Below are 12,584 nucleotides of genomic sequence, written 5' to 3'. Positions count from 1 at the left end.
ACAAGTAAATAAATACAATCTTTAAAAAATAAGAAGAAGAAGAAAAAGAAAGAAAGAAAGAAAGAAAGAAAAGAAAGAAAGGAAGAAAGAAAGAAAGAAAGAAAACCTCCTTAAAAAAAAAAAAAAGAGTTGGATGCTTAACCGACTGAGTCATCCAGGTGCCCCTGTTATCATTCAAATCTGACTTTCTAAGGTTCTTGTCTCGTTTGGATGTTTGCCAAGGGAAAAACGTAAGAGGAAAAAACCCACTGTGTTGAAACATCAGGATTTTTGTTTCACTAACAGGTTATCAAAATGAAACCGACTTGCATTGGCAGAATTGTTCAGATTCCTGCTCTTGGTGCTAGACAACAGATGCCACTTGCTCTACACGAACTACTCCTCTCTCTCGCCTTAACACAGAAAACACATCTGCGGTTAATTCTCATTTGTGTAATGATGCCGTCAATGGAGCATACAGGTATATACTTGCTACCGTGGAGTTTCCATACTACTTTTATATTCTTACTTATAAGGGCTTAATTTAAATTTAATTTTGTGATTTTTTTGTGAAATTTTCCTTCTGGTCCCCAAGGATAGGATTGATAAGAGGTTACCTTTTTGAAAAAACTTTTTTTTAAGATTTTATTTTTTTGTCAGAGAGAGAAAGAGAGTGCACAAGAAGGCAGAGGCAGAGAGAGAGAGAGAAGCAGGCTCCCCACTGAGCAAGGAGCCCTATGCGGGACTAGATCCCGAGACCCTAGGATCACGAACCCAGCAGAAGGCAGCTGCCTAACCGACTGAGCCACCCAGGCATCCGAATAAGAGGTTACCTTTTAATCCCAACTGTCTCATTAGAGACAAGCCAATGAGAATAGAAAGTGAGTTTGTTTAGAGAGGAGGGTGAGAGAAGCTTTTTCTCATTTATAAAGGATGGGACTTCCCCAATTCAAACAAATCTTTTTCTCATTTCAAGTTAAGAATGTTATGGGAGTTTGGTTTTCCTAATACTTTAAACCAGGGTTTACTTGAAATAGGGATTGACTATTCCAAAGTCCCATCTATTTAGTGCCATATGGAGTCATCCAGTCATCGCAGTGACATGAGTCTAAATTTAGGATGATACCCTTAGTCACTCACCCTCATAAGAGCGGCACCCAGATGTGGTACAGTATGGTGGGAGAAGTCAAAGAAAAGACTAGGGGCAGGTCATTGCTAAAGATGGTCCCATGACAATGTGGTGCTCTGTGCTCCCACTTCCTTTATCTCTAGAGCTTTATGCCTTGCTGAATGAGTTTACTCAGGAATGGATGCTACTGAGGCTCCTTGCCCCTGACAGTTACAGATTTTATTTTCCCAATTAATTAACTGAATTAATCACTTTCACAGAACTGGAAAATCCTTTTTACAAAAAAAAAAAGGTTTCAACACATACTTGCTTATTTTTAATGTAATGAAAAAAATTCAAAGTTATTTTCTCCACAGACTTACACTTTCTGCTGTCGGCAATCTCCACAGGGAGCTGCATCCATCCATTCATTCATTTAATATGTATTTCTTATACACCTACAATATGACAAGCACTATTTTAGGTAAAGGTGAAAGATTTTTGTGAAAGAATCATTTTCGATGTCTTGAGCATCTGGCTATTCTGTTATTGAATGAGAGATTTTTTACTTTCTCTATATTCACATTGTGCAACGCACCTCCTCCTACTTGTCAGTCATTGTGGTAGACTGAATAGTGTCCCCCAGAGATGTCTTTCTCCTAATTCCTGGAATCTGGGAATGCTATTTCATATGACAAAAGGGATTTTCCAGATCTGATTATATTAGAGACCCGAGATGGGGAGATTATCCTGGATCGTCTGGGTGGGCTCTCAATATAACCACGGTGTTTTAATAAAAGCCAGGAGGAAGATTTGACTACATGAGAGGAGAAGGCCCTGGGATTACAGAGGCAGAGATCAGAGGGATGTGGCCACAAGCGACGTAACGCAGGCTGCCATCAGAAGCCGGAAAAGACAAGGAAAAGACCAACTGGGCCAGAACTTTGACGTTAGCTCTGTAGGACTTATTTTGGACTCCTACCCCTCCAGAACCCGTAAAGGAATAAATATTTGTTGTTTTAAGCAACTAAGTTTATGGAATTTTTTAGAGCACCAATAGGAAACTCATACAGCCTAGGTTTTAGAATTCATAATTATGACTTACAAAAGTAGAGTCTGGGACAGCTCTAAAACCACTGACGTTGTTCATAAATTAGCAGCTTTGCAAATTTCCCCCACTAGCTAGAAAGAAGAAAATTTCTTTCTTGTGGTTCCCCAGATCTGTTGGGAAGGCAGCACCACGTGAGATGACATCAGAGAGACAGGGCCTCCCAGAATTGTCAACATTAAAGCATGGATAATACCACCCACATAGTTTTGTCATCAGGATCTGTCCCAAATGCTAACAAATGAAAAATAAAACATCTCAATGAATAATGAATAATCTGAGGGGTTCTAGCCACGCTAGCTTTAGGCATTTTCATCAGCTGAGCTAGGCTGCCTGTGGAAAAACATATTTTCCTGAACAGAGTAAGTTGAGAACGTTCCATTAAATAACATTAACGCTGTCTGGCAAATTCGTGAGGAATTTAGAAAATGAGTTTGAACTCTCAGGGCTGAGACTACAAACCCGAACATTACTGATTAAAAAAGCCACGCTGGGGGTGCTCCCCGCCCTGCCATCCTCCCGTGTCATTAGATACTGTGTTGCGGCCTAGTTAGGGGCTCATCTGTATTTATCCCAGTGTGCACCCATATTTTGTACCCAGGAAGCTAAAATGACACCAAGAAATCACTCCCTACAAATCCGCAATAGTGTCGTGTCAGCGGGGCTACATGTACTCGTAAGAGGTTCATTCTCTGGCGTGGTTTCTTCCCTGCACCAGGGAAGTGACAGGGCAACCATGATTCCATAATCACAAACTACGCAAATAAAAGTCTCATCTACTACTCTTTGCATCTCTTTGCTACTTAATTTGCATTTGCTTTCCTGTTGCTTGTTCGGTACAGCAAGGGGAGGGGTATTCCTTTGTATCTGGAGTTTTCTCAGTCTGTCTGTGCCTCTCTTCCTCCCTCTATCTCTCTGAGAAATTCTAGGGTGTACACAGCAAAAGACGCAAGGAAGGAAGATTTCTTTGTGTGCTCCTGCCACCCACATGAACATTTCTCACTCTAATCCTGGGACCCCAACTCCAGGAGGTGCGCTCACAAGACCCTCACATGTCCGTGGGACAACATCAAGATGACACACCACCCCAGGAACACCCCACAGTGAACCGGGCTGCCGAAAGTCCTATGCACTTGACATATTCTAGCAGGATCGAAATAGGGCAACTGCCAATATTTTCAGAGGAAACTGATTTGGGGATTCTAGTGACCAAATGTTTCGTATATTGCTTTGACACTGCCTCTGAAAATACTTCCTCCTCCACCTCTTTATAAGAAATCAGAGATTTGGAGGTCAAGACTCAGAAATCTTCTGCTTACAATGTGCACAAAGATTAAAAACAACATACACGGTCAATACTTTATTGAAAGAGTTTTCCTCAGTGACAGTAAACACTCCCTATGAACAGTCTCTTTCTGAGGAAGGACTATTGGATGAGGACAAGCCAATCCCTAGGGGTTTTCCCAAGAGCCCAGCAATGGAAAAACTCATCTGTGTGGGCTTGAGTTTCCTGTAGCGTTTAAGAACTACATACACTTGGGGCGCCTGGGTGGCTCAGTGGGTTAAGCCGCTGCCTTCGGCTCAGGTCATGATCTCAGGGTCCTGGGATCGAGTCCCGCATCGGGTTCTCTGCTCGGCGGAGATCCTGCTTCCCTCTCTCTCTCTCTCTCTGCCTGCCTCTCCATCTACTTGTGATCTCTCTCTGTCAAATAAATAAATAAAAAATCTTTAAAAAAAAAAAAAAAGAACTACATACACTTTTACTCCTATAATCTAGACACAAAATAGAAAACTGAAACCAGCTTCCTAAATCTTCATATACATAAGTTCAAAACTCAGGGAGAAGTCTTTTGTCCTAGTACTTGATTTGAACACAGTTTTTTCTGATGAAAAAATGAGCTGGAAATGTAGTCAATGTAAGTATTCAATTTTCTTTAAACCCAATTTGAAGTCTCTCGCTGGAGATACAAATGTTTACTCATTGTGTGGACAGGTCATTAGACCACGCTACACACAAAACTCAAGCCTCTTTATGTAGTTTAAAATTTATTGAGTTTCCTGTGCTCTTACAAATGTAACATTCTGGTACACAACATTCATTGAAGAGGCACAATTCTTATTTTGAGGTGACACAGATTAGACAGTATTTTTCAGTGAATAATTACTCTTTCAGTAGGAAATTTAACTATAAGCTATTTTTTTTGTAGAAAGTTGCTTGAAATTCTACTCCCAATATAAGACAAAATTTAATTTTTCTATCTCAAAATGACCATATGCAAACTAACAGTATGACTATTGCCTTTATACGTTCAATTATAAGCAGAATAATTTCACAGTGGAGTTTTTTTCAAACAAAAATTTAAAAAATATAATATTTTCAGGGAAGAAGCTGATGTGGATAAAGAATTTGCTGTTATACCTCATTATCAAAATCTGTCAGGTGACCAAGAGCGTGCTTTGCTACAGAATTTCCCTGTGGGCTTCCACCAGCCAGGAGGCCCTCCTCAGACCAATTTTAAAACTTCCTTTGGAGGCATGAACCAAATCTAAGAGGGAGGGGAAGGTGAGGCAGAAGAGGTTGGTCCATTGCTTTGAAGAGTAGAAGTTCTGTTTATCTGGGCGGGTTAGAATTTCCCTAGAACAGACTTTTATGGTCTCTGGTTAACACAGTCTCATCTTTCAGGCTTCAGAGTTCTGTCTTCCCTCCTCTTCATGTCCATATCACAGCACTGGCCTCAGGACAGAAGTCATCAAACTGACAAGAAGCCACGCGTGGTGGGTGAGTCACAAGTCACCGAGCTCTAGTCAGTTTTTATTCCTTGAAGCAGACTTTCTTGTTGACTCCTAAATGTCGCTATGAGACAACAAAAAACAAAATCCTGAGATTGGAGCAGGGACCAGGAAGTGGTTGGTGGGGCTAGCCCATGCTCATGGAGGTTTCCCATCTGCCTCAAAATTTCTTAGGGGCCAAGGATGCTTGGTAAAATGCAGATTCTTGGTCCACACCCTAGATTTAGGGACTCAGAATCTTCATAGGGAAGCTCAGGAATCTGCCTTTAAATAAACATCCAAGGCAATAACTTGGCCCCTTGGGATCCACTCGCATGCCCCCACGGAGAATGACCCTCGGTCCACTTAGGGAGCCTACATTTCCTTCTCAGATTCCATTTCTCTTTTATTCATTCTTGGCTTTTTTCTTCATTAGCATTTAATGTCAATCATGCTGTATTTAATGGTCTCTGGAAAAGTTTTCTACTTTTGAGCAACAAGCTTTGCGGGGCAGGAAAGAAGGAATAAGCTCTCAACTCGCACAGAGGCCAATGCCAGGAAGCAACCTGGACTGCAATTACTTCATTTCCATGAACTTTCTGGAAGTTAGGCTTACTTGATTTCCAGATGAGGAGTGAGCGCATTCGGAAAGATGGAAAGGCAGCCTTTTTAGCCCCGGAGCTTTCGAATGTTTGTGACCTCAAAGTGGAGCTAGGTTGGTAAAAAAGAAAGCAGCAAAGCCTACTTCCTGCGTCATTTTTATCAAGACGCCATCATTTCTAGAGCAGTCATTCTGGATTCTCACGGCTTTGTCAGTGATGCATTCCTTACAAACAAGACGAAAACCCTTCCCAGGGTTTCCACAGCACTGAGAACAAGTTCATTGTTATCATTATTGTGGATTACCCCCCACTCCAAAGATGGAAATGAATTCATTAATGGCCATTTTGATATGAAACAGTTTACTGTCTTCTATTTAAAATTTAAAATTTCTACTTGGCCACCAGACCTAGAACTTAATGAGATCCTCTTATAATGTGTTAGTACTGATGGTGGAATACTGGGGTAGTGGCACGGGAGGTGTTTGGTGGCACATATCTACCCTAAGCACACGGTCTTCGAGAAAAGTCCCATATGCAATAAAGACAAGAAAATATGCAGAGTTTTAAGAAGTAATGAAAGCAGACCAAGGACTGTCTAGGGGTGGCAGATGGGGAAGGTCAGGGGAGGGAAGAGAAAGGGGTGGAGGAAATGTTTGGTGGTGATGGTTTACATTATTGTGATTGTGGTGATGGTGTCAAGAATGTATATATGTCAAAATGTATCAAATTACTCATTCATACATGTAAAGTTTTTGCCAGCTCTAGCTCGATAAGTTGGAAATGACTGAAAAAAGTTTCTAGCAACTACATCATTTCCTAAAGAAATAACTGGATGATGATAAATAGGGGATGGGGAAGTTGGTGCCTACGATGAAAGAAGTAAGTTTAGCATTTCTTCTGTTTAACAGTAGTAAATTTTTGCTTACCTTATTAACCTAAAGAAAGAAGAAACGGGTAGACTCAAAGAATTATACCTTATTTTCTGAAAACTCAAGATCCTTTTAATCACCATTGCCCTAGTTTATATTTAGAAGAAGCATAATGGGGAAAAACTGCAGAAAATAAGAAATTGTTGTTTTATGTTTTTTTCCCTACCAATCTGAAGAAACCAAGGAAACGAATAATATGTAATTATGGGGCAATTTTAAATCCATGAACATTTATTAATGCTCCACGGAGGGTTAATGCAGAGGTTCCCTGCAACTGTGCATAAATTCTGCATATTTTTCCCATACTCATTGACACAGTGCAAAAGAATAGACATGTGTACCCCTGCCCCTCGCTCTGTTAGGATCAGAGGCAGGAGAAAAAGGATGGCGGTTTTGGAAAACAAAAAGATGCATGTAACAGACAGGAAACTGCCCCGTGTAAGTTGCCTTAATCATGGGGCTTCACTAGCTCCGAATTTTGGCCATGCTGCTTCATCACAATGATTTTTAAAGAATTCTGTTTTTAGATCTCCTTTTGAAAGAATTAAAGCTAACCCTTCTTAAGCAGTTTACCATTTTCTCTAATAGCAAAGCCTGCAGTGAAGTTCTTACAATTCAGTCACATATGTGCATTCTCACAGTCATGTATTAAAGCTAAACAGTCAGGCTTAACGGAAGATTCATGCAATGTATACTTTAAAGGTATCAATTTTATAAAAATCTAGAGGGCTTGATCATGTTTTGATAAGCAGTACTTCCAAATGATTGGGAAGCTTTTTGAAAACAAACAAACAAAACCCCAACAAGACCAAAACACTTTAATCTTAGCTCCAATTACATTTTTTTCATCTTTCCCCCAAAAAGAACATTTCTAGAGCACAAGATAGATTCATAATTGTTTAATTAGATACATTATATATATCCTGAACATAATGGCTCCCATAGAAAGAAACTAGTGTTTTGTACACAAACTTTATTTACTGTGCCACATTCATAATATAATGACTTGAGCCAAGTGCAAACATTGATTATACCCCCTGGCGTGTGAGGAGCTCTGCTCCCCCAAACACTTCATTATCCAGGATGATAGGGAACAAGATTAGACAAGATGGAGAATTAATTTTTGTAATAACAAAATTATACATTAGATTATGATTATAAAGTCTTCTCCAGCCACAGCCGTAACCAGAACTAAGCAAACCACTGATCAGGTTCCTCTTTAACCCCTGCCTTCCAAGTGCTCCTCCAGGCAGGGGCTAACACTATTGGTTAGTGGGATTGCTGAAAGGCACGGGGACCAGAACAATGAAGAGGAGCAAAAGGTTTGGAAAATCAACAACCTGGCATCCTCTGTATGGACGACCCCTTGGTTTCTCTTCCTTGGTAAATACATTTGGTAGTTTTTATGTCGCATATAATTGATAGGCAATATTAAAAGGTATCTTAAATGAGGTTTATTTTTACAACTGCCTGGAAATTATGGGATACTTGTAAGTAACCCATGAAAAATAATGACTTAATTAAAAAAAATAATGGCAAAATCTGAGAGTACATTTGCACCCTGGGTGGCAGCATATGGAAGCAAAATGATTGGTTTCTTGTTGGCCTCTATGAGTGCTGGTGTGTGCCATCGATCTGCTCAGTCTAGCCATATCCACAGGGCCATCATCACTTATTACTGCTTTCCTTAATGACCAGCTCAGAAAGATGAAGGAGCTGATGAATAAATCACGGGGGAGGTATAAAGATATATTAAGTCTTGCTCTAGTTTAGATTGTTCTGGGGAAAAACAAATAATGTACCCTTGAAACAAAGAGGCTTATATAAAATTCTAAGAAATAAGTCAGGTTTTATCAGGAATGATCTAACATTTATTCTGTTTGCTGTTTAAACTTGTCTCAAAAGCCCCCAAATTATGTGGATGAAAATCCCAAACAGAGAAAGTCTGATAATTCTAAAACCGCGATATCAATCAAAAGTTAAAAAAAGCGGGGGGGGAATAGGGCAGGGAGTAGGTGGGATGAGACCATTACATGGGCATGAATCCTTAATAGGGAGAATTGTGAATCAGGTATTATAGGAATATTATCTAAAACTTAATTGATCACTTGAATTGGGAGTCTAATCAGGATGTCTGGATCTCAAAATCGATTCTAAATCTGGAATATTATAAAATGTGGTGCTTTTCATTAACGTGACATTCTTCCCATTCTCATCTTGAAATCCTAATCAGAGTTTCAGGTTAGCTTTGACCAACATTTACCTACTTGATTTGTTGCTTGAACTTGTCTAATGAAGGTCCTTTCTAGTCGTTACTCTTTTTCTCAATTTCAGCCTGAATACCAGGTATGGTAGTTGCTTCCCTGATGGGGCCCTGGGTCCTCTTCCAGCTGTCTGATACACCCACAGTCACCTAATGCCTCACCTTCCTACTTCTCTACTCGCAGTACCTTTGCTTTGCAGAATTCTCTTCTTATTTTTAGGCTAGATATTTTGAGACTGTTGAGGGAAGTGCTAGTAAGTTCAGACCAGAACCCCTTTAAATAGTATTTAAAGCTTTACCAACTGCGGGAGAACAGACTTCTACGGGGAAGAATTAGAATTTAGAACTAGACTTAGAATTTAGAATTATAATTTTAATTAAATTCTAATTAAAATTAAAGGCATGTATCTCAGGATGCAGATAAAAAGACGTCACGATGAATGCACAGAAAAAAAATCAATAACAAGGGAATAATTTTACTACCTCGGGGCAAGCCACCTATAGATTTAATATGTGAATTAAAGGCATTGAGAATTCTAGGGAAGGTGTTGCTCCAGTGGAATGCTTAGATCTGGTGATGGATTAGGGCATTTACTATTGAAAAGGAAATTTCACTTTAAACCCTATGGTACACATAATGTAGGGACTCCATACAAGGTGGGGAGGGCAGATGGGCAGCGGGATGAGCTTCAGAACTAAAACACTGCTCCACCTAGTGGAGACTCCGGAGTTTTCCCTTCTGCTCTCAGCAGTGGTTAGGGTTTGAGAGTGGGTTAGTCATTCATTAGGAATGCTTTGCTGAGGAGAAAGAACACTAAAATTAACACCTCATAACCAAATGTAAAATGTCAATAACCTTGTTATCAGAGTTTAAAATAGCACTTAAAACCTGATGGTAAGATTCCAAGAATAAAGCATATGTAATTTTATAATTCTCTAGGAAAAACTCAGAAGAGTTTTTTTTTTTTAAACATACAGGCATTTATATAGTCATCTACGTGCAGAAACTCAGGAACACTGATGCAAGTTTCTTACAAAAGCCTCTGTATATTGGAAGGAAAAACAAATCCTGAAGTATGCAAAGCATATTTCTGCCCTTCCCCCCCCCCCCCCCCCCCACCGCCCCGACTTTTGTTGGGATGGATAAATTCCTTAGCTTATTTTATTATCTCTGCCAATAGCAAGGCAAATGCCTAATAGGTCATTACGTATCATACAGAATCACTTGATGGGAATATAAAATATGGTTTTGCATAGAACTCATTTAAACAATGCAAATAAGCTACCAGTACGCCCGCTTCTGCTCCCAGTGGGTTTCCGTGAGTGCCCACGGCTTGGGCCCAGGACGAGATGCAGGTTACGTTGTGTTCCACTCAAAAATAGCTCTGTTTGCAGTGACTCCTAAGCCCACGCAGAAATCCCACAGGCTTTCTGTTACTTCCTTCTATGGTTTTAACACTGATGCCAAGTGTTCAAATCAAATACAGATATTGCCAAAGAATAGGGCACACTGTGAGATTAGGTGGAAGAGGATTTATTATCTGGTCGCAGGACAGGAACTTGACGAGCAATGTGAAAACAGAGATCTAGTGAGTACACCTTTTCCTTCTTGCCCTTCAGACAGATGATACAGGAACTAACATATCAAATAAAAGCATGTGTAGTTTACTTTTTGAAAATCCACTTACGTTAGTCTCTTACTTGTTCTGATCCCAGAAAGTGAATCACGCCATGATTCCAAAGAGCCGTCCCTCACATTAACCTATGAGCACACATTTAAAAAATGATTTATTGTACATCTTTGCATTTCTTAAGGCATGAACAATGGCGTACAGATGGAACAGGTCTGAGGAGTATCACATCTTTTTTGACAAGGTCAGCACAAGTACACCACATCCAAAAGACACACTCGAAGGCTGAGCTGACCGACTGCCGTGGCCCTGGAGCTTCTATGATGCGGGTATGGTGCTTCCACACAAAGCCCGAATGCGTGGTTTACATGTCGTGTTGCTTTAAGCTCTCTGGATCAGCTTTAAGCACCAGTTACAGTTTGTTTTCTTTACAAACACTTCAGACTTTGGATTTTGTATTCTGCTCCTTTTATTCGGCTTCTCAAGGAGGGCGTGGATGTTTTTTAAGGGATATGGTTGCAGCAAAACAGAAAGGATCCAAAAGTGGTTAGGGGCCTCGTCTAATGCACTTCTGAAAGTCCATTATAAAGATGAATAGAAAAGCAAATGGTCGGTTTTCAGTCGACCCAGAAACCACGCGGAGCTCTAGGAAACATAATTGTGCATAGTTATTTATTCATTCAGAGCGTGATATGTTGGCTAGCTCTACATTCCCCGTTTACCAAAGAACAGGGCTGTCTACTTTGCTAAACCCAGGGTCCTTCCGCAGCTCCCAGTAGGTATCATTAGAAACCCAGGCTTCTCTTTGATTGGCATCAATAACTTTTCTGTGGAAATATAAAAATCAACATTAGACACAAATCACATCAAGGTGGCCTGGTCATTGGACCCTCTCCCATAGATAGGATGTGTATGGAAAAGGGGTACTCCATAAACCAGTTAGTGTCCTATCTGCTTATTGATGACTTGACTATTTTTTTTAAAGATTTTATTCATTTATTTGTCAGAGAAAGAGAGAGAGAGAGACAGCAAGCATATGAGCAGGGGGAGCGGCAGGCAGAGGAAGAGAGAGAAGCAGGCTCCCTGCTGAGCAGGGAGCCGGACATTGGGTTCAATCCCAGCACCCTGGGATCATGACCTGAGACAAAGGCAGATACTTAACTGACTGAGCCACACAGGTGTCCCTGTCTTGACTATTTTTGACCAAAAAGAAACTCCGTTTTGTTTGTGTTATTTGTTTGAAATAGGATGGGGTCATGGGGAGAGGGACAAAGGGCACAAATAAATCACTTCTAGGCAAGGCTAGAAAGTGAACTGCCCCCCACCCCCAAAATCAGGTACATAATGCCTACGTGGCACAGTCATTGACTCTTGATTTCAGCTCAGGTCATGATCTCAGGTTGTGAGTTTGAATCCTGCATTGGGCTCCAAGCTCAGTGGGGAGGCTGCTCTGGATTCTCTTTCTCTCTCCCTCTGCCCCTCCCCCCATACGTTCTCCCTCTCTCAAATAAATCTCCAAAAAAAAAAAAAAAAAAAAAAAGTAAGTAAATAAATAAAAAAGAAAGAAAGAAAAAGCACGAACAAGTTCTATACTAAGAGCTTCAGGCCCCAAACCCACAAGAATACTGCTTCGCTTGTGGGGAAGAGTACGCAACCACAGTAGTCCGTGAGCCTCCGCATGGTCCACAACCAGAGTGCACTTTCAACATCAAAAGGGCAAGGCTGCATTCCTCCCCAAGACAGTCATGAGTGGGCAATTCTAAAGGATAGGAGGTTATTCTGGGCTGATATACCCTGGCTCTGGAGGGTAACAGATGGATCTGGAAAACACAGCTTCATCTGTGTGATTTATATATAATCCTTCAAATAATCCTGTAATAATCACCCATGACGGTACCACAGAAGGAACAAATCTGAACGACACAAGCCCCGTACAACAGAAATAAAATCAAACACTAATGAAGCCAGGATGACCTTGTGGGCAGTGGGTGTCCCACTGTGTCCTTGAGCTGAGGGGTGGAAACAAGTTTCCACCATTCTCAGTGCTGTAGCTGAAGTAGAGAGAGCATTGTGGGCAAGGCCCTCACCCTTCCTGCTATCCATGAAAAGAAAAGAGCCGTGGAAGAGAACTGACTTGTATGTTTACAGACTGTTCACAAGTGCAAGATCTAGTCCAATACCTCCACTACCAAAAC

At 40.7% G+C, this 12,584-nt stretch overlaps 1 protein-coding gene across 1 annotated transcript in view; it reads right to left on the bottom strand.

Annotated features, from left to right (window-relative positions):
* Window positions 1-7,293: 7,293 nt before the first annotated feature.
* Window positions 7,294-12,584, bottom strand: part of OSBPL6 (oxysterol binding protein like 6) — a 211,430-nt gene continuing 206,139 nt past the window's right edge. Inside the window, 1 exon segment of the mRNA XM_047722287.1 lies at window positions 7,294-11,216. Within this exon segment, the coding sequence (XP_047578243.1) occupies window positions 11,108-11,216 (109 nt within the window). The 3' untranslated portion in view covers window positions 7,294-11,107.

Source organism: Lutra lutra, chromosome 3 (genome assembly GCF_902655055.1).
Source record: "Lutra lutra chromosome 3, mLutLut1.2, whole genome shotgun sequence".
NCBI lineage: Eukaryota > Metazoa > Chordata > Mammalia > Carnivora > Mustelidae > Lutra > Lutra lutra.
The sequence above is the reverse complement of the archived record's forward strand: the minus strand, read 5'-3'. Positions and strand labels throughout refer to the sequence as shown.